This window comes from Canis lupus, chromosome X (assembly GCF_011100685.1).
Source record: "Canis lupus familiaris isolate Mischka breed German Shepherd chromosome X, alternate assembly UU_Cfam_GSD_1.0, whole genome shotgun sequence".
NCBI lineage: Eukaryota > Metazoa > Chordata > Mammalia > Carnivora > Canidae > Canis > Canis lupus.
In genome coordinates, this window is record NC_049260.1 from 105,328,723 (window position 1) to 105,353,987 (window position 25,265).

The 25,265-nt window shown below is 41.6% G+C and overlaps 1 protein-coding gene across 1 annotated transcript in view; it reads right to left on the reverse strand.

Moving 5' to 3' along the window:
- Positions 1–25,265, reverse strand: part of GPC3 (glypican 3) — a 440,745-nt gene that overhangs the window by 94,349 nt on the left and 321,131 nt on the right. Inside the window, exon 6 of the mRNA XM_038586609.1 lies at positions 20,902–21,022. Coding sequence (XP_038442537.1) covers positions 20,902–21,022 — 121 coding nt within the window. The remainder of the gene's footprint in view (positions 1–20,901; positions 21,023–25,265) is intronic.

Here is a 25,265-nt window from a genome sequence, read left to right on the forward strand (position 1 = left end):
TGAGAAACAGCTGGTCTGCTTTGATTTTCAAACTTCAAAGCCATTTTTTTGAAATAAAGGTTATTTTCTCCAGAACGTCTGAAGGTTTTACATGTGTGTAAAGGAATGACTGGAAGTCTCTGACGTTGCAAAGCTGTCAGATGGCCTTATCTTTGGTCTTTGAGAGATTAGGGCTGTCTTCTTTCATAGGGTCTGAATATTACATTCGGAATCGCCATTTATTGTGTTGATTTGAGGGTTTGCCTCCCTCACCCCAAATCAAACTCAGTTTGGGATCTCATGGGGTCCGGGTGGTGTAGACAATATAAAGTGGAGACTGTGTACGTATTGCTCAGTGAAGATAAGACAGACTGGAATTCGCAGCTCTTTAATGATTAGGCTCCTCCCATCAAAAGCGGGACTTCTAATGTTTACATCATCTAGCAACCCCCCAAGAGAGAAGTTAATTTTAAACTGTAGCAATGATTTTATTTTTATTTTATTTTTAAAGGTTTTATTTATTTATGACACACACACACACACACACAGATGTAGAGACACCGGCAGAGGGAGAAGCAGGCTCCGCACAGGGAACCCAATGTGGGACTCAATCCCGGGACTCCAGGATCACACCCTGAGCTGAAAGCAGACACTCAACCACTGAGCCACCCAGGCGTCCCTGCAGTGCTGATTTTAGAGCCACTGTACCTTATTCCCAGAGTATTTGGGATTGCATTCTGCTGATGGTCTATTAAAGAAGAGAAAATGGAAAAGGAAAACGTTCTGAGAAGGGGAAATAAAATAATGAAGGGTGGAGAACCAGGCAAAGCCATCTGATGGCAGACTAAAATCACTGGCCTCTTGAGTCAGAAAAGATGAAGGATAACGGGGAAAATCAGAGCGGTGCATGCAACTTCCGGCTGCGGTAACCACAAACTCATGTCCTAGAACAGTGGAATTAGGGGGGTACCCCCTTGAACTTGAAAGAGATGATTTTAGGTTGGATGAAGGGAGGCCCTACTTTGAATATCAAACACTAAACTTAAGGAATTCATTTCCCTCAGGGGTAGGGCAGGCAAAAGTAGAAATAGATGCCAAAATGTTTGGGCCAATTTGTGAATGACAGACTAATACTGGGTTATTCTGGGAAGCTTAGAAGCTTGGGGCCACTTCTAACTGTGCCCATGTGTCTTGGTGTGCCTGTTGGCAAGGGGTCCTGGGTGAGGTGGGCCACAAGGCCACATGCCTTTGGGACCATTTCTCTGAAGGTCTTTGGTGCTGCTGGCACAACTGCATTAATGGTCTCTGAGGCTGAAACATTGGGTCAGTGTGTGTAGGTCAGGGGGCCGCCAGGCCAGATGGTTCTCATGCTACCTCCTCTCTGGGCATGGGGTATTTCTGAGGTGGCCAGCAAAGGTGGAGATGGGGATGGTGAAAGAACTTTGACTTGGTCCAGGGTGGTTTCAGTCTTGCATTTGTCCTCATCAGATTCAAAATGTTTGTTTTAAATCAAAATAGATGCATTGCTTTTTCTGATTTAAAAATAATTTTTTAAGATTTATTTATTTGAGAGAGAATGTGTGTGTAAGTGTCAATGTGGTGAGGGGCAGAGAGAAAAATCTCAAGCCCCGCCGAGCGCAGAGCTTGGGGTATCAACGGGGCGGAGGGGCTGTCAATCTCACGACCCTGAGATCACAATCTGAGCCAAAATCAAGAGTTGTATGCTTAACCGACTGAGCCACCCGGGTATCCCTAAAAATAATATTTTAAAGCATGGGGGCAAAGTGCAGAGAGGTAAAAAAAATGGAAACTACCATAGTATTGCTAATATTTTGGTATATATTCTTACAGACTCTTTTCCCCATGCATATGTATATATGTGTGCCTGTTAATGGTAAAAATTGGATTGTACTTTAATACTGTCTCATAAGTTGCTTTTTCACTTAACAATATATGATGGATATCTTTCCCTGAACAATAGTATTTAAAAATATTTTTAGGGGCTCCTGGTTGGATCAGTCAGTAGAGCGTGACTCAATCTCAGGTCTGTGAGTTCGAGCCCCATGTTGGATGTAGAGATTACTTAAAAATAAAATCTTAAAAAATATTTTTAAATGGCTCTAGATTATTCCATTATATGGAAATGACATAGTTCACATAATACATTTACTGATGGATATATGGGTTACTTTTAATTCTTTGCAATGGCCAACAACACCACTGAAATATCCTTATATGTAGTTTCTTGGTGGATTGTCATACGCTTTCCTTAGAAGAAATTGCTAGAGGTAGACCTGCTAGCTCTAGGCTGCTGCAAGTGACCTCCTAGATAAAAAGACTTGTCTTAATGGTTCTTCCTCCCTCAATAGACAAGAATAAAGATCATGGAATTTATAGTAAGGTCAATCTTTTTGTTACAACCTGAGTGTCAGTTCCTTCATCTATAAAAGAGAATATTTGTGATAGCTAGCTCACAGGATGATAGTGAGAAATAAATGTGGCAATGTCAATAAAAGGGCCTCATAAACTCTAAAACACTTAAATGCAGAGATTCTTATTTTCTTTCACTATTTTTATATTCCCCAAATGAATGAGACCATATGTTTGTCCTTCTCTGATTGACTTAACTTCACTCAGCATAATACCCTCCAGTTCCATCCATGTCGAAGCAAATGGTGGGTATTCGTCATTTCTAATGGCTGAGTAATATTCCATTGTATACATAAACCACATCTTCTTTATCCATTCATCTTTCGATGGACACCGAGACTCCTTCCACAGTTTGGCTATTGTGGACATTGATGCTATAAACATTGGGGTGCAGGTGTTCTGGCATTTCACTGCATCTGTATCTTTGGGGTAAATCCCCAGCAGTGCAATTGCTGGGTTGTAGGGCAGATCTATTTTTAACTCTTTGAGGAACCTCCACACAGTTTTCCAGAGTGGCTGCACCAGTTCACATTTCCACCAACAGTGCAAGAGGGTTCCCCTTTCTCCACATCCTCTCCAACATTTGTTGTTTCCTGCCTTACTAATTTTCCCCATTCTCACTGGTGTGAGGTGGTATCTCATTGTGGTTTTGATTTGTATTTCCCTGATGGCAAGTGATGCAGAGCATTTTCCCATTTTCTCATGTGCCATGTCTATGTCTTCCTCTGTGAAATTTCTGTTCATGTCTTTTGTCTTACTCTCTTATTAACATCTTTATGTTAAGAGGCGGTTGCAGTGGGTTCAGTCTCCTAGATGTCCCCCAGATAGAGGGACCCCCCAAATCCCTGAGGGCTCACCATCATCCAGAATAACACTTCTGAGTCCCCAGACCAGAATCAACCACCTGCAGGGGCAGGGGGAGGGGTGGTCCTTCAACCTAGCAGATGTCACACTGCCACATACCTAGATGGCATTTGACTCTCCGATTTTTGTGCTATGTGGCATTCACCTGGTGATTGTTTGCCATTGTCTGCTGCACTGCGGAGGAAAGTTTATCGTGTTCTCTTCCTCGTTTGGCCCTCTATAAATACACCCAGTTTGCGTGGGCCTGAATTGAACGCTTTGGCAAGAAACCAACTTTCTCAGGAAGAAAGAGATCAGTTGCATTATAACACAACTTGCGAATTCCTTTCCAAACTTCTGGTGTTTTTGCTTTGAAAAAAAAAGTGCTGCTGTTCATCTTCACTAGCCAAAAGCATTTATAGATTATGGATTTTTTTTAATCTAGAAGGGAGCATGTAACAAGCATGGTGCCTTTTATTTGATGTTTCAAAACACCCTGTGGAGTACCGGCACTCAGCAAGTACTCGATAAATGCTGCTTGGCCTTGATCACTGTCTTTCTCCAGGTCATTTTTTTTTTTTACTACTTTCCATTAAAGACAGAATCGCTAAGGGCACAGGGGGAAAAAACCAACGTATAGGGGAAATTCCTAAATTCAGTGGAAGATGAGAGTGGGTGGATAGGAAGAAAGGAGGTGAAGAGTTGTGGGGAAGAGGTGCCTCTCCCTCAGAGGGTGGGAGGTAAGTAAGGCAGGGACTTAAAAGGTGGGGGCAGCAAGTATTTTTGTGGCAGAGACAGAAGTTACACAAATGGATCAACAGAAAGCAAAATATAAGCCCTGTCAGAGATAGAAACCATTAGAAGACATGAGAGGCCGAGGGCAGTCAATGTCTCATTGATTTTTCTAGTCTCCATTTCCAAAGGGGGAAATTGATAGTGAAGTCAGACAGGTCTGCACTAGCTTAGTGGCACAGGGGTGGCAAAGGATCTCAGGCAAATAATGTTACAAAGAATGAGCACTTGCTGACTGGCTACGGGAAATGGAGTTCAGAGCTAGAGAAGTGACAACTCAGAGTAAGTGGCATATAGTTGATCCAAAGGAATATGCTGGAGGTAGACCAGATGAGAGACCCATCTGCCCTTCCTCATAGAGACTGTTTTCTGGGGGGAAGCATGAGAAGTCTGTGTAAAACAGGGGATGTGGTGCTAAAGATTTTGGTTAATTTATTCACTTTTATAACCCACAAATCATAAAGTTTCCTAACATCTAGCTGCCTAAGACTGAGGCATGAGTCACTGTAGGACTTCAGGACCCAGGAAAACTGGAGTCTAGAAATAAAACAGGCACATGGATTACTGTTTTATCTCAGCTCTTCCAACTTCAACAAGCTGAGCTTTGAAAGACAAAATTGGTCTTCCATTCTCACTTAATACCTAATTTTACAGGACAGAATAGGCATAGTACGAAGAGAGCAGGCCATGGCCTGTGGTCTTCATCAATAATAATTCCACTAGAAGAGAGCCACAGCATAGCCACCAGCTGAAGGTCAGACAAGGGAGACAGAACAAGTAGAGAGAGGGGTGCCTAGGTGGCTCAGTGGTTGAGTGTCTGCTTCAGCTCAGGTCATGATCCCAGGGTCCTGGTATTGAGCCCTATATTAGGCTCCCTGCTCAGTGAGGAGTTTGCTTTTCCTCCACCCTCCCCCTGTTCATGCTGTCTCTCTCTTTCTACCAAGTAAATCATTTTTTTAAAAAAAGAATAGGTAAAAAAAAAAAAAACAAGTAAAGAGGTCATGGATTTTGAGGAGCCCCTGCCACATAATGGAATAAGGACTCATGAAGAAGACATGTCCCATTCCACCATGTTTCTCAAGAAAGTGAAGGAAGACAGGATATCTTAATGTTCTTACCACAAAAAAGAAATGGTGGTTATGTGATATGACTGAGGCGTTAGCTAATGCTAGGATGGTATTGTATCACAATGCTTAAGTGTATCAAATCAAACGTTGTACAGCTTAAGCTTTCATAATGTTATATACCAATTGTATCAATAAGCCTGGAAAAAATAAATAAGATAGTTTTTTAAGTCAAGGCAGAAGTATTCTGGTTAACTCTTGGCAGACTTGAAATATTCTGTATATACTCTGAAGATACAATCCCAATGTAATATTTTATAATTGTTTTAGTGGTGAAAAGAAACCCCCTCCCCCATTCTCTGGCTTTTGCTCTATACACACACATACGTTTTCTCCCCAGTACACATCCATGCCACAGGCAAAATACATTTATGTTTTCACAACATGCCTTAGAATCTCAGCACATTACTACATCAACCCTCAGTCCAAAATCTCATTAAGTCTCATTAACTCAAAAGTCCCAAACCTCATCTAAATCAAGGGCTGGTGAGATGCTGAGGATCCATTCTGGATCAAAATTTCCCTTCACCTGTGTACTCTGAAACCAGGAAACGAGTAATCTGCCTCCCAAATACAATGGTGGCACAGGCGTAGGATTGCAGTTAGAGGGAGAATGTCTCCCTAAACTGGAGGAAGGCAGCCAAGTCACAAATTGGAACAGAATCCTTCCCAGATTCATGAAACAGTTATTGGTTGTCTGCTATGTGCCAGGCACTGTTCTAGAAGAAGAGACGGTGATGAGTGGGGCAGACAAGACGCTACCCTTGCGGAAACGCTGTAAACAAGCTTCTACGCTGTCTGAACAAGACACCTCAGCTGCCTTCTTAGCACCTACTCTGACTAGCGAGGGCCTAGGAGTGGTGCAGGGGGAGAAAAAGCAGTGCTGGGTGCCAGGCAGCCAGTCTTGGTAAAAGGTCAGGCAGGCCTGCTCGTTGTCAGCATATGCTTGAGTAACATTAACAAGCAGGGTCCTATATAGAAAGTATAGAAAGTTCTTGGAGACCATTCTAGGGAAACAGCACTGACTCGAAGTAGCTGCCAGAATTAGAAAAAAACACAGGAGTTGATAACAAATGGGAAAACGTGTTTTAAGAAGGTTGGAGAAGGCGAACAGTCACTGCTTCCCTTGGGTTCCCCCACTCCTCTTTGTGAGGCTGTCACGAAACACAGTCATCTCTCCAGCACATCTAAGCACCCACAGTGGCAGCTGAAGAAAAACACTATAATCTCTCTCAATCTTTCTCACAGTTTTGGTAATTTTTGAGGCTTCAGTGAGCGGATGGATGGCACTCAACATTCAACAGCCAAGGAGCCACTTTTAATTGGAATCCTGACTAAAAAAAGTGTGTAACAAATTGATTAAAAAGTAATAGTTAACACATTCATCAGGGGATCTAAATACTTCATTGTGAGAACTTCTGCCAAAGGTTCAATGAGGGACAAATCTCTGGAGGTACTAGAATTTTCTTTTAATTTTCTACTGTGGGGCCTGGATATGGTATTGGTCTGCTTTGCAACTCCATGCTACCTTCTCATCTGAGACCCAAACCCCTGCAAGCAAGGGGTTTGCTTCCTGTGTCCTGGTTAATGACCCAAAGATGGTTGGCCTGACTTTAGGGATAGAGCACTTCACAGCCTCTAATCTGTTCCACCAGGCACTAGAAAGGTAGGTCAATGAATTTTCATAACAAGCCTAACTTCTCTGCTCCACAAACCCTACAAGCTGAAATGGACTCCTTGCCTCCAATTTCTCATCTCCAAACCTCCCTCCATGTTCCTGGCAGAGTTAATACCACAAAACACCAATCTGCCCAGGCCCCTCTCTTGCTCCAATCCCTTCACTGGCTCTCCACCACTAACAGAGTAAAGTTCAGACTCTTCTGGACTAAGACTACTCACTGATACACTTTCATGTCTTTGTACCACTTCTCATTCCACATTCCTCTGCCAGCAAGATCCTTTCTTCCCACCGCTCTCTGTCAAAATTCTCCTCGTCTTTCAAAGCCTGGCTTAAAGGCTATCTATTTTTGAAGTCTTGTCTAATTCCCATGGTAGGAATTAATCCTTCCCTTCTCAGGGCTACCATAGTCCTTGGTTTCAATTTCTCTCATGACACTTATGCTAGGCCTTGGTTTATAGTTATGTAGGTATGTTTTCATCCTCCTCCTTGAAAGCAAGTATTGGATTTAAGTCACCTCGATCATTGTCCACAGCCCTTGCCCCTAGTGCTCGGCACACAGAGTTGTTCAATATTGAACAAATGAATGCAAATGGTAATGTACATGTATAAGTGATGATAAGCATGTATGGGGAGATTCTCTAGGTCTTTATCAATAGAACCCACCAAACTGGACACTATATACAACATGGACATCCAATAACTGCTAAATAAATAGTGAGGAGATTTTAGATATAGTACATAAATTATATATCATATATATGTGTATTGTATTTTATTTTGTTTCTTGTCTGATGAATATCAATTTGAAAAGGAATCATAGACTTAGTCATGGTTTAGGGGTGGCTGGCTGGCTCAGTTGGAGAAGGGTACAACTCTTGATCTCGAGGTCATGAGTTTGAGCCCCACATTGGGTGTAGAAAAGACTTAAATAAATAAAGCTTAAAAAAAGTAGTAGTCATGACTTACATGACTTCCAGGAACAACAGACAAGAACAAAAGCCATTCAGCCAAGTAGAGGCTCAGAGATGAGCTCCATCTCTGCTTTTTATAATGAAACTGGCAGCTTTAATAATTTGTACCATGGGTTATCAGATTGTATTTATTTATTTATTTTAAAGATTTTATTCATTCATTCATGAGAGACAGAGAGAGAGAGGCAGAGACACTGGCAGAGAGAGAAGCAGGTTCACCACAGGAGCCTGATATGGGACTCCATCCTGGACCCCGGGATCAGGCCCAGAGCCAAAGGCAGATGCCCAACTGCCAAGCCACCCAGGCATCCCTCAGATGGCATTTATTGATCAACCAATTGGCTACATAATAGCTCAAGGAAAGGTACTCCCTAAAAAAGAAATCAGCAATATGGAAATTGCTCCCCACAGGGATACTCTCATCCTCTATTTGGGTCTGGCAAACAAGAGGCTACAGTGCCACTGCGTTCTGATTGGAGATCCTTCAAACTGCCTTCAAGAATCCATATGCAGCTATAACGGACTGCCTCTAGCTTGGCTTCATCTTTTGTATTAGCTCATTAATGAGTCTGGATTCCTTCCCCATTTTCCATGGTATCCCAGGCAGGGACAAAGGCTCAGGCAGCAGGGGGCAACTTTCCTTTTGCCCAGACAATAAGTGGTTGCTGGTCTCAGCCTGTGGCTAACAAATTCCAAAGTTCTTTGATGGTAGAGCCCATGGACTGGGTCTTATCTGCCTTAGGCTCTGCAGCGGCAAAACAGAGCTTTGGGAATTGGGGCCTAGGCAGTGTTCCTGGCATCTGTGATATCACCCCAACAGCTGAAAGTGATGGTGCCTCAAGAAAGCTCAGTAGTCCCAAGCCCTGTGAATTCTTTCTGCTCTGTCGGCATGTGAAATACACACACATTCACGAACATATTATATGCCGCTCAAAATCATTCTAAATACCTCCTGTGAGACATCTGCCAATAAGGATATCATGTCAGCCGGGTTTTAAATATAGGAACCTCTCACCATCTTCAACCAGAGAGCAAAATGCAAAAGGAATGCAGATTAACTTGCCCTGACTTTATAGCTCTGAAGTATCTTCACTTGATACCATCCTTCCATGAAAGGTCCCAGTGGGGCTGAAGATAAAATGGGACTTCTGGATCATGTGGTAAGATCTCTGAGCTGTACTCTAAGGGCAGACTGCCTATTTATAGGTCCTCCACTTTAGGGCAGAGTTCAAACATGGGAAAATCTGAAGAACTTGATTTAAACACACATTCCTTCTCATATATATATATATATTTAAAAAATTTATCATCTTCATTTTCCATTCAGTTACTTTGAGCCAAACTAAACTTTAAATAGTTCAAAAATCTGTCGAAGGTTGGCTAGATACATTTTTCCAAGAATCTTTAGGATTTAGATTATTATATTTAGAACTTTAAATCATTTAAGTAACAATCTAAACTAGAAAAGTTGTAGTATTTCCATTCCAGAAACTGATAAACTGAGGCACAGAGAATCACACAAAAACTCACTCCCTTTATGGACTATCCTTTATGGTAAGTCTTCATACTATCATAATACAAAGAAAAAGAGTAGCTACGACGTATTGAGTGCTACTATCTCTAACTCTTGTACCCCGACCCTTCAAGATAGATCACAGTATACCCATTTCACAGATTAGGAATGTTGAGTACCAGGAAGTTAAATAATTTGGCCTAAATCTAGGCAACCACAAAGTAACATACTTGAGATGTGAATGGAGATCTATCTTTGGTTCTAAGGTCTTTGTATTTTCCCCAAACTAGATGACACAGTGCCATGGCTCCCAAGTTTTTCACCATGACTCTAAATCACACACCAATAAGATTTAACTAAAGCAGGTAGTACTGGTTTAACAAAAACTCAGGTGGAGCAGTGGACACTATAATCCCAAAACAGTCTTTGAATCTTTAAGCAGAATAGAGACTATTTTACCAGCCACTCACTTTCATGCCCCTCCATCACCTGCCCCAACACACACGTACATATATGTCCCCCTTCGCCCCACCAATAATGGCCACAACGCCAAAAGAGCTGCTAAGTGATCACTATATTTGAGAGATATATTCTGTGGGCCAGTGAAGGTTTCATTGCTCCTTATTGCTATTTCCACCATAATTAAAAACACAGATGTCTACTAAGCTGGGTTTCCCCCATTGTGCTTATGTGGTCACGTTTCTGAATCTATATGTAATACTTTGTTTGCATTTATCCTCATTACATTTCACTTTGCTAGCTTTCTCTGCCATTCCAGCCCACTGAGATATTTCTGGATCCTGATTGTGCTATCTGTGTATTAGCTAACCCCACGTAGCTTCATGCCATTACTAGATATTAAAATTATCTCTTCTCTGTCTTCAGTTAAGTCACTGGTAAAACTTTAGGCAATATGTGCCAAGTACAAAGCCAACAACTAAAATCCTCTTTCCAAGCTGACAGTGCTATGTTAAGAAAATATTCTTCAGAAATGATGGCTAATTAGCTATACATTTACCGAACTATATGATTACTTAGCCAACATTACTTGTCAGCTGTTTAAAAAGGATCCTAGGAATCTCGGTCAAACACCTTGCTGAAACGTGGGTATGCCATGTCTGTGTCATTCCCTGATCTAGTAAAATTAGACACATGTACACACACAGAAGGGGAAATGGCTTGATTTGTTTTGAGTGAACCCGCAGTGGCTCCTAGGAATCATCACAGTGGCTTCTAAAAGCTCATGCTCGCCAAGAATCTAGTCTAGAATTTTGCTAAGATGTGATACCAGGCTCCCTAATTTGTGGTTTTCACAATTCAATATCCACCCTCCCTTTTTTTAAGAGAATGAGAGAAAGAGGGAGAGAGCGAGCAAGTACAGAGGAGGGGCAGAGGGAACGGGAGACAGAAAAAATCTTAAGCAGGTTCTATGGCATGGAGCCTGACGCAGGGCTCGATCTCATGATCCTGAGCTGAAATCAAGAGTCAGACCCTTAACAGACTGAGCCACCCAGATGCTCCTCTCCCTCTTGTTAAAGGTAAGGTTAAAAAATCAGGTCTCTCTCCAGTCTTTTGGCTCCTCTTCTGTTTATTGTGATGACTCAAAATTTGCTAACAGTGATACCATGATAATAACCAGAAGACTCCTCAGTGCCCTGGGATATAAATGATGTGAACTTGGGCCTCATTATGTAGGACACACTACAATAGTAATTCTCTTAGCTTTTTTTGGTCTTGTCAACTGCTTGCCCATAATACAAAATACAGAAAAGATTTTACTGTGAAAAGTGATGTCCTAGCAGAATATGGACTATGAAGGAAATAATACCCAGATCAACTAATTAAACAAGTAAGATTATACTTTAACCCTATTAGGAAACTATCTGATAAGTTCCAGTGCATATTAATAATAATGCAATTTTTATTTGACATTAATTAGAAATCTCCACTTAAAAGTTGCTATGCAAAATCACTGTAGTTGCCATCTAAGATAAGCATACAGTTAGGGATACAGATTTGACCGTCCCCCCCTTATTATGATTTTACATTTTACTAAGCACTGGCCCTGAGCCCACAAAGAATATGGAACATTCCAGGTTATGTGTCAAATACATTTACAGCACAGGATCAAGTCTCAAATAACCACAGCCACACACAGGACTGAGGCCAAACGTTTGGTGGAACCAATTAACAAAGGACTGCCATCCAGGGGCAAAAGTCTCTGATGTGTATAGACAAGCTAGTCTTATTCCCATTGGATTTTGTCAGAATCCTAATGGCATGGGCAAGGAAAACTGAGATGTGTTGGTCTTCACCAAGTCATTCACACTCTCCCCTGTGGTCCCCATTTTAACCCGCAGTTTGTTTTAGGAGGTGGCTAACGGGGACTGTGACTGCCTTGCTTGTTGTAGATACTTAGTAGATCTGTTGCATGAATACTCAATGAAAAAATGGTTCATATGGGATTAAATCTAAATGTCAGCTTCAAGGGCACCCCTGAGATTTTTATTGTGTTAGCAGTAGGAACCCTTTGTTTAAGGGAAATCTTACTCAGAAGACGGATATGTAAAGCAGATTTTAAAAATGGATCTGCTCTGGTTAAAATAGGAATGGGGGACTCAGAACAACCCCCACAGCACGTCTCCCACATCTCTACTCCCTGTGGAACACATCTGAATACACTGCCTGAGCTAACTGGCACAGAAGCCCACTGACTAATCTAATGCTAATTTAGCCATTCTGGAAGGAGGGAGGAGGCACTAAGATAAACTATTACAGGGTGCCCAGGAAGGTGGAGGAGCTGAGATCCAGAGCACGAGAGGGAAAGGATGACTGGCCTTGAACGTGGTCGGAGCCCGAGGCAGACTCGGGGGTGTGGGTGGGTAGGTGAGTGGGTATAAGGCCACGAGCAACAGGTCCTGCTGACTCAGACTGCTCTAGGTTCAGTGATCCAAACAGACACCCCCACCCCAAACAGTGGGGGTGTCTGTTGTCACAGTGTCTGTTGTCTGGTGTCACGGAATGTCACCCCCCTCCATGACATTCAGTCAACAACTGCTCCATGGCTTCAGGGAGGTAATGGCCCCAAGGTATACCAAAACACTGGTTAATATCCATAGCCAGAGATAAATAATTAGCAAGTTCATGTCTCATGCTGTTCTGCTTTTGGTTCCAAAGATGAACTGCTTAAGTATGGGCTTCTGCCATGATCAGGAGTACTGTAGAGGAACATGTGCCTGTACGTTTGCCAGCACGTTTGGCGTGACACGGGAGACTTTGGAAGCAGAGTGATGGCACTGCAAAATACTAATGTGTTCATTTCCCAGTCTCAGTTTTGCCATTTTTCTGGCAGTATGACTCTGGACACGTCATGTCTCTCTCCTGGCTTTAATTTCTTCAGCTGTAAAATCAGAGCATTGGACCCTAGGACCTACAGGCCCCTGCTAACTACAATCCTCCACTTATGTAACCCTGCCCTTTAACATAAAAACTGGTTTCATAGCAAATATGAGGAGTGCCTTAAACTGAATCTAAATCAGAAATGAGCAGGAAATGTTGAGTCCTTTGAATAAATTGATCAACAAAACATTGTATATATTCAGTGTCTATACATGATACTATGTTAGGTGTCATAGGAAATGGAATTATAAGCATGATCTCAGAATTAAGAAGCTGACAGTCCAGGGGCAAGATACATATTCATAAATCTATCTAGGTAAAAAGTTACCTCTGAATTTCTCCAATAGTATTTGAACCTACATTTACTGATACATTGCATATAGTGAAGGTTTATCTGGTAGAGAGCAACCATTTGTAACTATTTATTTTTAAAAATATGTTGCAGTGATGCCTGGGTGGCTCAGTCTGTTAAGGGTCTGCCTTCGGCTCAGGTCATGATCTCAGGGTTCTGGGTTCGAGCCAACAAAACAACAGGCTCCCTACTCAGCAGGGAGTCGGCTTCTCCTTCTCCCTCTGCCCCTCCCCCTGCTCATGCTCATGCTCTGTCTCTGTCTCTCTCTAATAAATAAACAAATCTTTAAAAAAAATGTGCTGCATTTGACCAGTAGGTAAATGTGCATAGAATATTAGACCTAATGGATTTCGAGGATATTTTGGAAATATATCTCTAACTTTGTAAATCTGGTCACCTTTATAGTTTGATAGAATTTTCTTGTCATATGTAGGGCTCATCTTTCCATAGCTGATATGTCCAATGCTTCTTTTTTTAAAAAAATGTATGTATTTATTTAAGAGAGAGAGAGACAGCAAGCAGGAGTGGGGGGAGGGACAGAGGGACAGGCAGACTCCCTGGTGAGCACAGAGCCTGCCTGGGGGTTTGATCCCAGGACCCCAAAATCATGACCTGAGCTGAAGTCAGATGCTTAACTGACTGAGCCACCCTGGTGCCTCCTATTTTTAGAGAATTTTATTTACTTATTTGAGAGAGAGGGAGTGAGAACAGGGAGGATGGAGAGAGAGGCACAAGCAGACTCCATGCTAAGTGTGGAACCGGACATGAGGCTTGATCCCGGGACCTTGAGATCATGACCTGGGCTGAAACCCAGAGTCAGACACTCAACCAACGAAGCCACCCAGGCACCCCTGTCACGTCCAACACTTCTAACTACAACACTCATAAGAATACAATACTGCAGTGAAAAAAGATACTGTATTTCCTTTCATTACTAAGTCGAGATTACCACAACACTGCTACCAATAACATTTTGGCCCGCCACTCCTGACTCATCTTCCGTTTTTGAGTAATTTCATTTCATATGCAAGGACTAAAATACATGACCTAATTTAAGTACCTTTAATCCTGTATATTCTAAATATAGCAAATAGTTCATTTTCAAGAAATTTAATATGAAATACTGGGGAATTCTTGGTGCAGTGTTATTAAACTGTACATAGTAATTAAGATATCAAAAACACATGCTCCCCAAAGCCACTAGACATTGTAATCATTTTTCAGGCTATTAAGCAAAATGACAGAAGATTTTTTTTAAATGACAGAAGATTTTTTAATGATAAATGTGTTTTGGAATGCATAGGCTAATTCCCTTTTACTTCATGAAATAATGTTTAGCTCCACAGAGTCTAGGTCTGGTATTTAAAGACCAACTCACATTGTCCTTTTGTAACTCAGAAGTCATTCTTTGGCTCTTGTTAACATGCCATTGTAGATACTCTGTCTTTCACACACACACACACACACACACACACACACACACATACACACATTCCAGTTCCAGATGGAAACGGCCATTCCTAAAGTTCTGCCACACTATTTGTATGTGAGGAAGTGTGACAGACACTGGGACATAATTCCATTTGGAAGGGCCTTTTATTTAAATTTGCCTCTCAAAAGGTCTCTCCTTTTATTTTGAAATTTTAGATCAATGTTGGCTTTTCTAGCAACCATCAGAAGAGGTTTTATTGTGGGAAGACTCTGAAAAAAGTTCTTCAGAGTGTTTTCTATCATGCCTGAGATTCACTTCCAGATTTTGCTTTTAAACCACATGCTAAGGAATGTCCTGGGAACTTCTCTGACACTTAACAACTTTACTAATTAACTTATTAAAAATTTTAACTTTTTATTTCAAAAGCCAGTGTCTTTTCATGATACCGGAGTCATCTGTCAGGCATCTTACAAATACTTTCAGGTGTTTATGGAAGGGGATGGAAATGGAGATACCCCACTGGCTGCTTTACATTTTGAATTTTTCTTTGACCATCTGTCATCATTTTATGAACTTGAGAGAGCTAATAGAAAGTTTGTCCACTGTTTATGACTCAAAGCCATATCACAAAGTGTTTCAGTGTCTACACTGTATGGCATGGTGGCTGGTTTTCTAAGAATTTTCTAATTGATGTTTAGTAAACAATGCACTTATTCTTTCTTTGCTGATGATTTCAGAACTTCAACCATAGAAATGACTATATTAGGGACTTGGAAGTTGTCAGACAAATTAAGCAGTTTTTGCTCCTTGTACTTCTGCATATCTTTTATATCTAGATCTTGCTAACCAGAGCAAGGTGGGCCGTGGCTGTAAAGAAGTGGAAGGAAAGATGCAGTCTGAGATCAGTGACCCTGGATCCTAGGTCCAGGCCCACCACTCACCATCTGTAGGTCACTTGGCCTTCTGGTGTCCTCAGTTTTTTCATCTGGTAAACAGAAGTAATAGATGGCTGCTTCTTAGAACCATGGTGAATATCAGCTTATCTAATGTACACGAAAGACCTCCACAAAGAGAATTGAGCTATGCAATTATTTGGCAGAATTAATATCATTCACATGGAGTCACGTGGCTAACACGATCTGAAGCCAGGTCACCTAACTGGCCTCGGAGGAGGGAAAGTTTAAGAGTGATAAATGTAAAAGTGTTTTTATCATTTAATGTTTTCATAGCCTACTGGGAACAAGGCAGGAGGACAGAAGATTTGGGGGTGGGGTGGGGAAGGGCAAGTTGAAGTTCCATCTGCACAGGCTGGAAGACTGGTGGGAAGGGAACAAACTCTGAAAAGATGAGAGGCTACAAAGTAGAAAGAGGTGACCTGGGAACAGGGTGTTTTAAAAAGAGTGGCAGAGCAGAGAATAAAGTCACAAGACTTGTTCACAAGAGGGTGCTGGGTTAAAGGCTGACCTTGAGCCACAAATCACGGAATCACACAGCTGGAAGGAATCTTAAGAGGCCACCTAGTCCACTCCCCCACCATTCAGCAGGACATTTCAACCACCCTGAACAGATGAGACTTTATCCGACTCTGAGTGAAAAGCCCTGACACCGAATGGGCAGGTATTGACTGCTCGGGCTTTCAGCTGTTTACAACAGGCAAGAAAAACATTCTTGGAATCTCATTTGAACCGGAACTGAAATTGGGGAAAAATCATAAGCCTCGAGACTTTCCTGGGGAAGGATAACAGACAGCAGTTTAGGGATCGCCAAATCTGCACTAACAACACAGCTAGCTAGTCTTGAAGATAGAGAAAATGTCACTAGTGGAGCTGGGTTAGAGGGCAAATGGCCCAGAGTATCATCTGGGTAAGAATGGATTGTCATCATTCTTGGTATCTGGGGGGTCTTCTCTCCATGCAGGAGCCTCAGAGCAGAACACTTAACAAAAACAAAACAAAACAAAAAACATGGGTTTTTTTTTTTAAAGCAATATGGCCTAGCAAATTTCAGAACTGATGCTGAGGGCTTAGGGGAATTCAGTTGCTCTGTGAACACCCGACAATAAATCCTCACACAAATTAGAAACTGAAAAGGAAGTAAAAAGGTCCTCATTTCCAATCGTGGGAATGTTACACATGAACTCTGGCTTGGAAGGAGGAGGGGAGGCTGTTCCACACCTGCAGGCCTTCCCAGGAAAGGGGCCCCGGGCCTGACCCTGAACCCATACCCTCAAGGTTACACCACGGGACCGGCAATATGGAAATAATGTTACTTTAGTCCCTTGGTGAGGATATCGTTTCCAGTGCGATCCACGACAACCTGGAAGGAGGCAGCTGAGAAGTTCCACAGAAGAAAGTGAAGAGTTATTTTGGGAAGTGCTCATAAACGGCTCCAGCTTTGGTCCATTGGGACGGACACACGTGGCCATACACGCAGAGACAGAGAGAAGCCAGTAGCTCTGCATTTACAGATGTGTATGTTGGAGCATCCTACTGCAGCTTAGTAGCTACAGCCCCAAGCAAGGGGCCCAGGAAAGTGGCATTACACTCCTGGATGCGCCACTCACTCACACGCGAGCTTGGGCAAGTTAACTTGATTCTCTCCACTGCCAACCCCCATCCTCCCACCTCCCCCCACCACCTCTCTCCAATCCCTAAAACTTTAGGTCAATTTAGTCAGGCATTCAGTGAATCCAGATGTTTGGCAGCATACAGGAAACAACATCTGGATGATTGATTGAATTTTTCAAGTGAACTCACTGGATGTTTTGGCAACATGCCCACTCAGCATTCAATGGCTTTCTGCCTCAGTTTCCCTGGTTATAAAAAAAGGGACAGCCATTTTTTTTTATCCCTTACCCTGCAGGGGTCAGTAAGGGCTAAATAACGTCCAAAGGTAATGATGAGTTCTTAAAAAGAATGATTCTGCGACAGTGCTATATCTCACACCGTTTTCCGGTTGAATATTTTTCCAATATAACCAGTGAGACTTTTAGAACATGAAATCGATTTGAAATATGGTTAAGTGCTATACAAATATGACACATCATCATCTTCTTCTTCACCATCATTATCATCACTGTAACATTCTTCTTTGACTTTCTTAAAATGTCTCACTTTCCGATTGAATCACAGCCAAAGTAAGAATTTTATTGAAGGTCTGAGGAAAAAAAATGTGTTTTGGCCATGTAAAGCAAGACAGATGAGAAAAAGAAGTCAATGTGGGTGTTTCGAGCCCAAGCAATTTTAACAGCTCTACGTAAACAGGTAAAACTGGTCTATCAATGAGAATTAATTGGTTGCTCAATGGTATTTGTAAGGGAACCAAAAATGTTCACATACACATTTCACGGCAGAGGTGGGAGAAAGAAATTGTAATGGTCCCTTTTTCAACTCTCATAATATATACCTCCCTACCTATGAAGCAGTTTCAGCTTTTGCGAGTGGAAGTCAGAGGAAGGAAACAATATGGGAGAGCAAAGAAGAGACACATCAAAGGGATCTACAACCACACAAGATTGGGGGAGCAGATTCGACAGACTGGCAGAAAGTACTGGAATAATGCTCCCTTTCAAATTCAAGTTCTGCCTACTGAGGGAATCCTGAATTATAATCATCTTAACTGCCATTTATTGTCTGTTGGGCATACACAATTATATATATTGGTGTATGTATGTATATAAAAATACAGAATAACTAAAGTACGTTGTATATGTAATTATATGTAAGCTTTCTATAATGGGGGCCTAGATAAAATTTCTAGTTCTCACAGGAACTTTGTAAGAGGGATTTTGATATGTCTCTATAGTACAGACAAGAAAACTAAAGGTCAGATCCAATGACTTGCTTAAAGTTATATACCTAGTGAAAGCTGCAGCAGAATTCAGATCCATCTGGATCCAAAGCCCATGTTCTTCCCACTGTCCCACATGGTCTCCCATGTTATTAATATCAAACACTCAACATTCTTGCTAAAAGGCTGTATTTTTAGTGACCACTGGATCACCTAGAAGCCCACATCTGATACAGCATTCCTTTTCCCCAGTGGGGGTCCATCCAAAGGCCTTTGACTTCTCTTTAGGACTGCTACTCCCTTGCTTTGTGTTTACCTACTCATTGTTTTTGGCAGCTCTTAGCACTTGCCCCCTCTGCCATCCTTCTTCCCATCACCTGGCCCACCTGAGGCCTACACAACCCAGCCAAAACTGATGAGCAGCAACTTTTCTCTGGCTCTTCATCACAGGCTGCCTTCTATCTTAAAGTACATTCTATGCTTGTGCTTCCCCTCCAAGGAAGCTATGAAGACAGAGGGTTAGACTTCTTGTGGCTCCCAAAGTCCCTGGCCCCTGGCTGAGCACACAGTAGGTGTTCTTTCAGATCCATTGATCAAAGAGATCTTTTGACACTCCTCTTCTTTTAGGATGGGGCATGTGGATGGAGCTTGAGGGTTTGACCTCACTAGTGTGTGTGTGTGTGGGGGGGGGGGGAGGCAGGGAGGAGAGGGAGGGTGTGGTGTCTAACCAGTTGAGCAGAGCCCCCACCCCATAGATTTGGTTAGAGATAATTTAGAAATCATTCAGAGGACAACAGGCTGCTTTTGTCCACAGGTGAAGCATATCATGCCCTCAGTTCAGTCATTAAGTGGTTTACATCATGTTCTGAACCCTTCAGAGATGCATTTTGAAGTAATCATACTATATCTACCCAGGGTTTGTAGAGCCTCATGAGGTTGGGAGTTCACGGAAAGAAGGACCTTTGAGGCAAATACCACCATTATCACGTGCTCGGCAGCACTAACAACTATTTATTAAGTGCTCCTTGATTGCAGAGCACTTTATTAGGCACTGGAGGAGTCACACCCAAGTGCGTTGTAAATATTTTCACAAAGCCATTTGCAGTGAAATACACCACTATCAGAAAGCTCTTCCAAACATTTTCTAAGAACCACAAAAATGTCACTGCTAACCTTCCTATTAAAAAATAAAACCATGCCAATGTCTTCATCCAGAAACCTCTGCCCTTGCATAAGGATTTTAGTTGCGTTAAGTTCTTTCTAAGCTACAAATAGAAGTCAGTGTTGCCAGGGCCCTCCCACCCATGGATCATGGAGCAGGAACACTGTCACTGTGGTATACAGTGGCACTTTTGGTGGCATTTTTTTTATTGTGGCCACAAAGCAATCACAAGCAGATGGTACAACTAACTTCTATTTGTGTCTTAGTTACTAAACTTCTCATGAGAGGAAAAACTCTGTGTACAGGTCAAGGGAATCTGTGGGTGTCTTTGTGCATGGCAGTGAGTCAGAAGTTGGCAAGGGTGCAGTGAAGTTGGTCTTCTAGTATCTTCTTGGTGGCAGTGAAAGCTGATACATGTCCCCATTGGAAAGCAATTTGGAAGCATGCATTAAAACACTCATATCCTTTAACCTGCTAATACCAATATCTTAAGAAAGTGATCTAAGATCAGGCAAAGGCATCATGCATGAAGAGGTAGCTTTATTTATGATAGTAAAAAAAATCTGAAACAATCTGAGTGTCCAGCAAAAGCAAGCTGATTAATTATGATGAATGCTTAAAGAAATCTTAGCCATAAAAATGATTAATATGAAGATTTGTGACAATATGAAAAAGTGTTTCCAATATAGTGTTAATTTTAAGAGTTATAAATCACTTGTGTAATTCCAATTATGTAACAAGTCTGTGTGAATGTGGTTTTTTGGACAAATATTAGAAAAGAACAGCTAAAAATGAAAACAGCTAGAGTAGTGGGATTGTGAGAAATATTTTCCCCTCTATTTTCCAAGCTTTAATATTACAATATTATTTTTATAATTTAAAAGTTGGGCGAAGGGGTGCCTGGTTGCCTCAGTCAGAAAAGTGTGCAACTCTTGATCTCAGAGTCATGGGTTTAAGCCTCATGTTGGTTGTAGAGATTACTAAAAAAACAAAACAAAAAAACACAACAAAACAAAAACAACAAAATAAAAATGAGGTGGAAAACAAGGGTCAGAAGTCCTTTTTAACAAAGAGAATATTTTTTTAAATATTTATTTATTTATTTTAGACACACACACACACACACACACACATACAGCATGAGTGTGGGGAGGGACAGAGAGAGGGAGGATAGAGAAACTCTCCAGCAGACTCCTGCCAAGAATGGAGCCTGACTCAGGACTTGATCGCACAACCCTGAGATCATGACCTGAGCAGAAATCACGAGTCAGACACTTACCTAACTGAGCCTCCCAGGCGCCCCAATAGACAAAATCTTTGAAGAAAATGAAGAATGGCTGCCTCTCCATGAGCCTGAGACCACAACTAGAACAGTAGACATTGTCCTTCCCTCATTTTTCCCCCATTTCCATTTTTATTTGATATACCACTTACCTGGTTAATGTGCTTCAGTTTGTCAATAATCTGACTGACCACTGGCTCAGGGCCCTTCATTTTCAGCTCATGGAGGTTGAACTGATTTTTCATGCCATTCCTCGCTGCCTTCTGGCTGTATCTGGAAAGGGGAAGGTAAGGAAAATGTTTGTCACAGGAGGGTCCCAAGCAAAACAAAAGCTGACTGACTGTACTTGGCACCAATGGTCAAGCAGACCCCAAGCTCTCTTCAGCCTTTAAAACTACAGGATGGTCCAATGGTGTGAAACTAAACTACTCTAGATAGAGTCTATTTGCAATCGAGAACATTCAACATCTTTTTTTTTTTTTCCCCAAAGAGTTGGGGATACAACAATGACCAAGAGAGACAAAGTCTCCTCCCTTGCTGTGTTCTGGATGGATCTAGTGTGGCATCTAGAAGAGTAAGAGCTGATGGCAACTCAGAGTGATGAGAGCTACATTAAGGGAGGTCCGGGGTCTTAGGGGTCTATGCAAAAGGGAACTTAACTCTGAGTGTGCTTTCTACTCACTGGAAAAAAGAAAGATGCTTGCATGTTCTTGACCTCTTCCTTCTCCTCCACTTCCTCCTCCCACCATTTCCTGTAGGCCTTAGAGTTGGGTTTCTTTTCAGGAGGCATTCCAAGCCATGTGAAATATAAACTTGCCCTCACCTTATGCACTTTTCTCCCCATCCCCCCACCCCCGTTAAAATAGGATAGTCGGGTTAAGGGCAAATTCATATTTCTTTTATTTGCATTTTTAATTACAAAAATAATAATGGTCATTGTAAACAATTTAAACAGTACAGAAATAAAGCATAAAGTAAAAGTTCTCCCATCATTCTATCCTTTCAAGAGAGAAGCATGGCTGACAGTTTGATATATATTCTTCCAGGGGTTTCTGCACACTTGTACTAACACATAATTTTAACCCAAATTGGAAGCATACTATTCATGCTGATTTGCAATGTTTTATCACTTAATGTATAGCTTAGACATATTTCCACATTGGAAGATAAATAACTGTCTTGTCCTTATTCTTCTGTATGGCTGGCTATATCATAATTTATTTAGCGAATCCTTGATGAACAATTGAATTATTCCTAATAATTAGTTAATATAAACAATGCTACAAGGAACATTCTTGTATACCAATCTTTGCACATTTGCATGAATAGCTAATAAGGATCATTTCTCAGAATTTAATCACTTATTTTTTTTAAAGATTTTATTTATTCATGAGAGACACACACATAGAGAGAGAGAGACACAGAGTCAGAGACATAGGCAGAGGGAGAAGCAGGCCCCCCGCAGGGAGCCTGATGTGGGACTCTATCCCAGATCCCGGGATCACACTCTGAGCCAAAGGCAGATGCTCAACCGCTGAGCCATCCAGGCATCCCCATATTTCTTTTTTTTTAAAAAAAGATTTTATTTATTTATGCATTTGAGACAGAGAGAGAGCAGGGGGCGGAGGGATGGGGGAACAGCAGAGGGAGAGGGAGAAGGAGAAGCAGACTCCCTGCCGAGCAGGGAGCCTGCCACAGGGCTCAATCCCAGGGCCTCGAGATCATGACCTGAGCCAAAATCAAGAGTCAGATGCTCAACTGACTGAGCCACCTGGGCACCCCTCACTTCATATTTCTAATCCCAAATTATGACATGCAATAAATAATTAATACTACCATATTTTTGCATAGCACCATACAAAGCAGTTTCTTATCATTCAGCCTACTTGAGCTTCTCAATTACATTGTGATGGATACAGCAGACATTTTTATTATTTATAACTGAAAATTCCACAACTTCAGAAGATACTGCTCTGGTTTTGTTAGGCATTCCCTTCCATGATATAATGTATCTGCCAATATTAAGGACATGCTTTGAAAAAGATATGTGGTAGCAGAGGAGATCAGGAAATCTAGTTCTGACTTTCACAATTAAAAGTCATCCTATAAAGGAAAATGTTTTTTAAATAATCCCTACACTCAACATGGGGCTCGAACTCATGACCCCAAGATCAAGAGTCAGGTGCTCCACCGACTGAGCCAGGCAGGCACCCCACGAAAAGGAAAATATTTTGTAGTAAAGTTGAAGAGAACATTTGATTGCATTTCTTCTGAAATGATAGCCTAACATATTCAGCTTATTTAACTTTGAAGATGAGAGAATACACAGATCACCAAGCATCAAAAACCAATTGCCTTTGGGGCTATATTAAAGAAATGCAAAGCAGTATTCTTTATTTATATATCTTGTGCCAATCAGCTTACTAGCCTTCTCTTTTATGTTCATATAATGCTGTTTAAACACCATCTCCCTCCTGATGATACCAGCAACTTCATCATGTCTTTCTTTGCACCTACTGATGCCTGAAGCAGAGACCCTATTCACAGATAAAGAGGTAAGGCTTATTATAAATCTTCTGAAATGAACTTCAGGAATGTGTCCCCAGAGACATTTCCATGGGCTTATTCATATTGAAGCTCGCTGGTCACTTCTATGCCTGCTCCTACAAAACAAACATCTTCCTGAAGTTTATGATCCTCATTGGAATAGTGTAAAGACATCTGCCAACATAGCGATTTTGCCCTATACTCCGTCTTCCAAATCACCTATAAGTATTAAATCAAATTAGTCCCACAGCTGATCCCTTGTGGCCCTTCTATATTTTTTTTTTTTTTGCCATTTGGAAAAGTGTCCCTTTCGCTCTATTTTTTTGCTTCTTATCTCCAAGCCACGGATCAGGAGCCAGGACAAAACACTGCTCTCCAATCCCATGGTGACTCAATTTTTTAAAAACAGCTTTGGGTCGAAAAGCTTGCCAAACTTTTTGAAAGTTGAAATAGCATCCACTGTTCCACTCTATACATGTGCTATTTAAATCCTCAAAGGACTTTAGTAAATTAAGCATGGTTTCTGGTTACAGAAGTGTTAGGAAGAGCTGGCCTGTGGCTTCGACCTAAAACTTGCCTTTATTTTATGTATTCCACAAAGCAATAACCAAAAGTACTGATCCAACTGATTCCCATGGCTGCTAAAATTTCATGGCACTGTTTTAAAACTCAGTGTTCTTGTACTCTCCCTTTAGGTGTCTCAATACCTTCCCCATGCCCCTGATCTTTTCTGTTTCCCACCTCTCTACTCTGTTCTCCTTAGCCAGACAGAATACAGAATGGGCCCTTAAAAGCCACAAGTGCTAAATGGAATATTATGCAGACGTTAAAAGGATGAAGTCAATCTATATGCATTGACATGAAGCCAAATCCAAGATACACAGTTGCAGATACAAGTAGTGCTTAAGAACATACAGTGTGATTCCATTTGGGGTAAAAATGGGTCTGCATATGCACAACTCTCCTGTACTTTATATATGTTCAGACAGACACAGAAAATTTTTAAGAAATGGTAATAGCTCACTCTGGTGAGCAAGAAGAGATGTTGGGGAACTCTATCTTTAAGATTTTTAAAAAATATATATTTATTTATTTATTCATGAGAGACACAGAAAGAGAGAGAGGCAGAGACCCAAGCAGAGGGAGAAGAAGGCTCCACGCAGGGAGCCTGACGTGGAACTAGATCCCGGGTCTCCAGGATCATGCCCTGAACTGAAGGCAGTGCTAAACCACTGAGCCACCTGGGCTTCCCTAAGATTTTATTTATTTATTCATGAGAGGCACAGAGAGAGAGGTTGAGAAGTAGGCTCCTGACGTTGGGGAAACTCTTAATTTTATGTTCTCCCATATCTTGTAAATTTTTAAAAGATTTTATTAATTTATTTGGGGGGGGAGAGAGAGAGAGAGAAAGCATGAATGGGGGGAGGGACAGAGGAAAGAGAGAGGCAGACTTCTTGCTGAGCCAGGAGCCTGACATGGGGCTTGATTCCAGGACCCTGAGATCATGACCTGAGCCGAAGATAGATGCTTAACCGAGCCCCCCAGGTGCCCCAATTTTTAAATCTTTATAATAATTTAATATTTAATGAGTGAAGTTTTATAGAGTAGTTAATTTTCTTAAAGGCAAAAGAGAAAACCAAAGGAAAAAAAAGACAAATTAAAAGCAGGGCTAACTCCTATACATATGTCAGGGCCGATGGGAAATCCTTCTTGGTAAGAGTTATGGTGGCCATCACTAACAGCCTAGCTTAATGGTGTTTTATGACAGAATGCAATAGACATAATCACCCTGGGTCACCTTCACACCTCAGATGCTTATTATCAGGTCACAAACTCTGCTTCATGAGGTTAAACACAGCCTATATGTTTCATACTCTTCAGTAAGGTGACTCCAACTTGCTCATTTCAAAGAACATATCAGGGGATCCCTGGGTGGCTCAGCGGTTTGGCGGTTTGGCGCTGCCTTTGG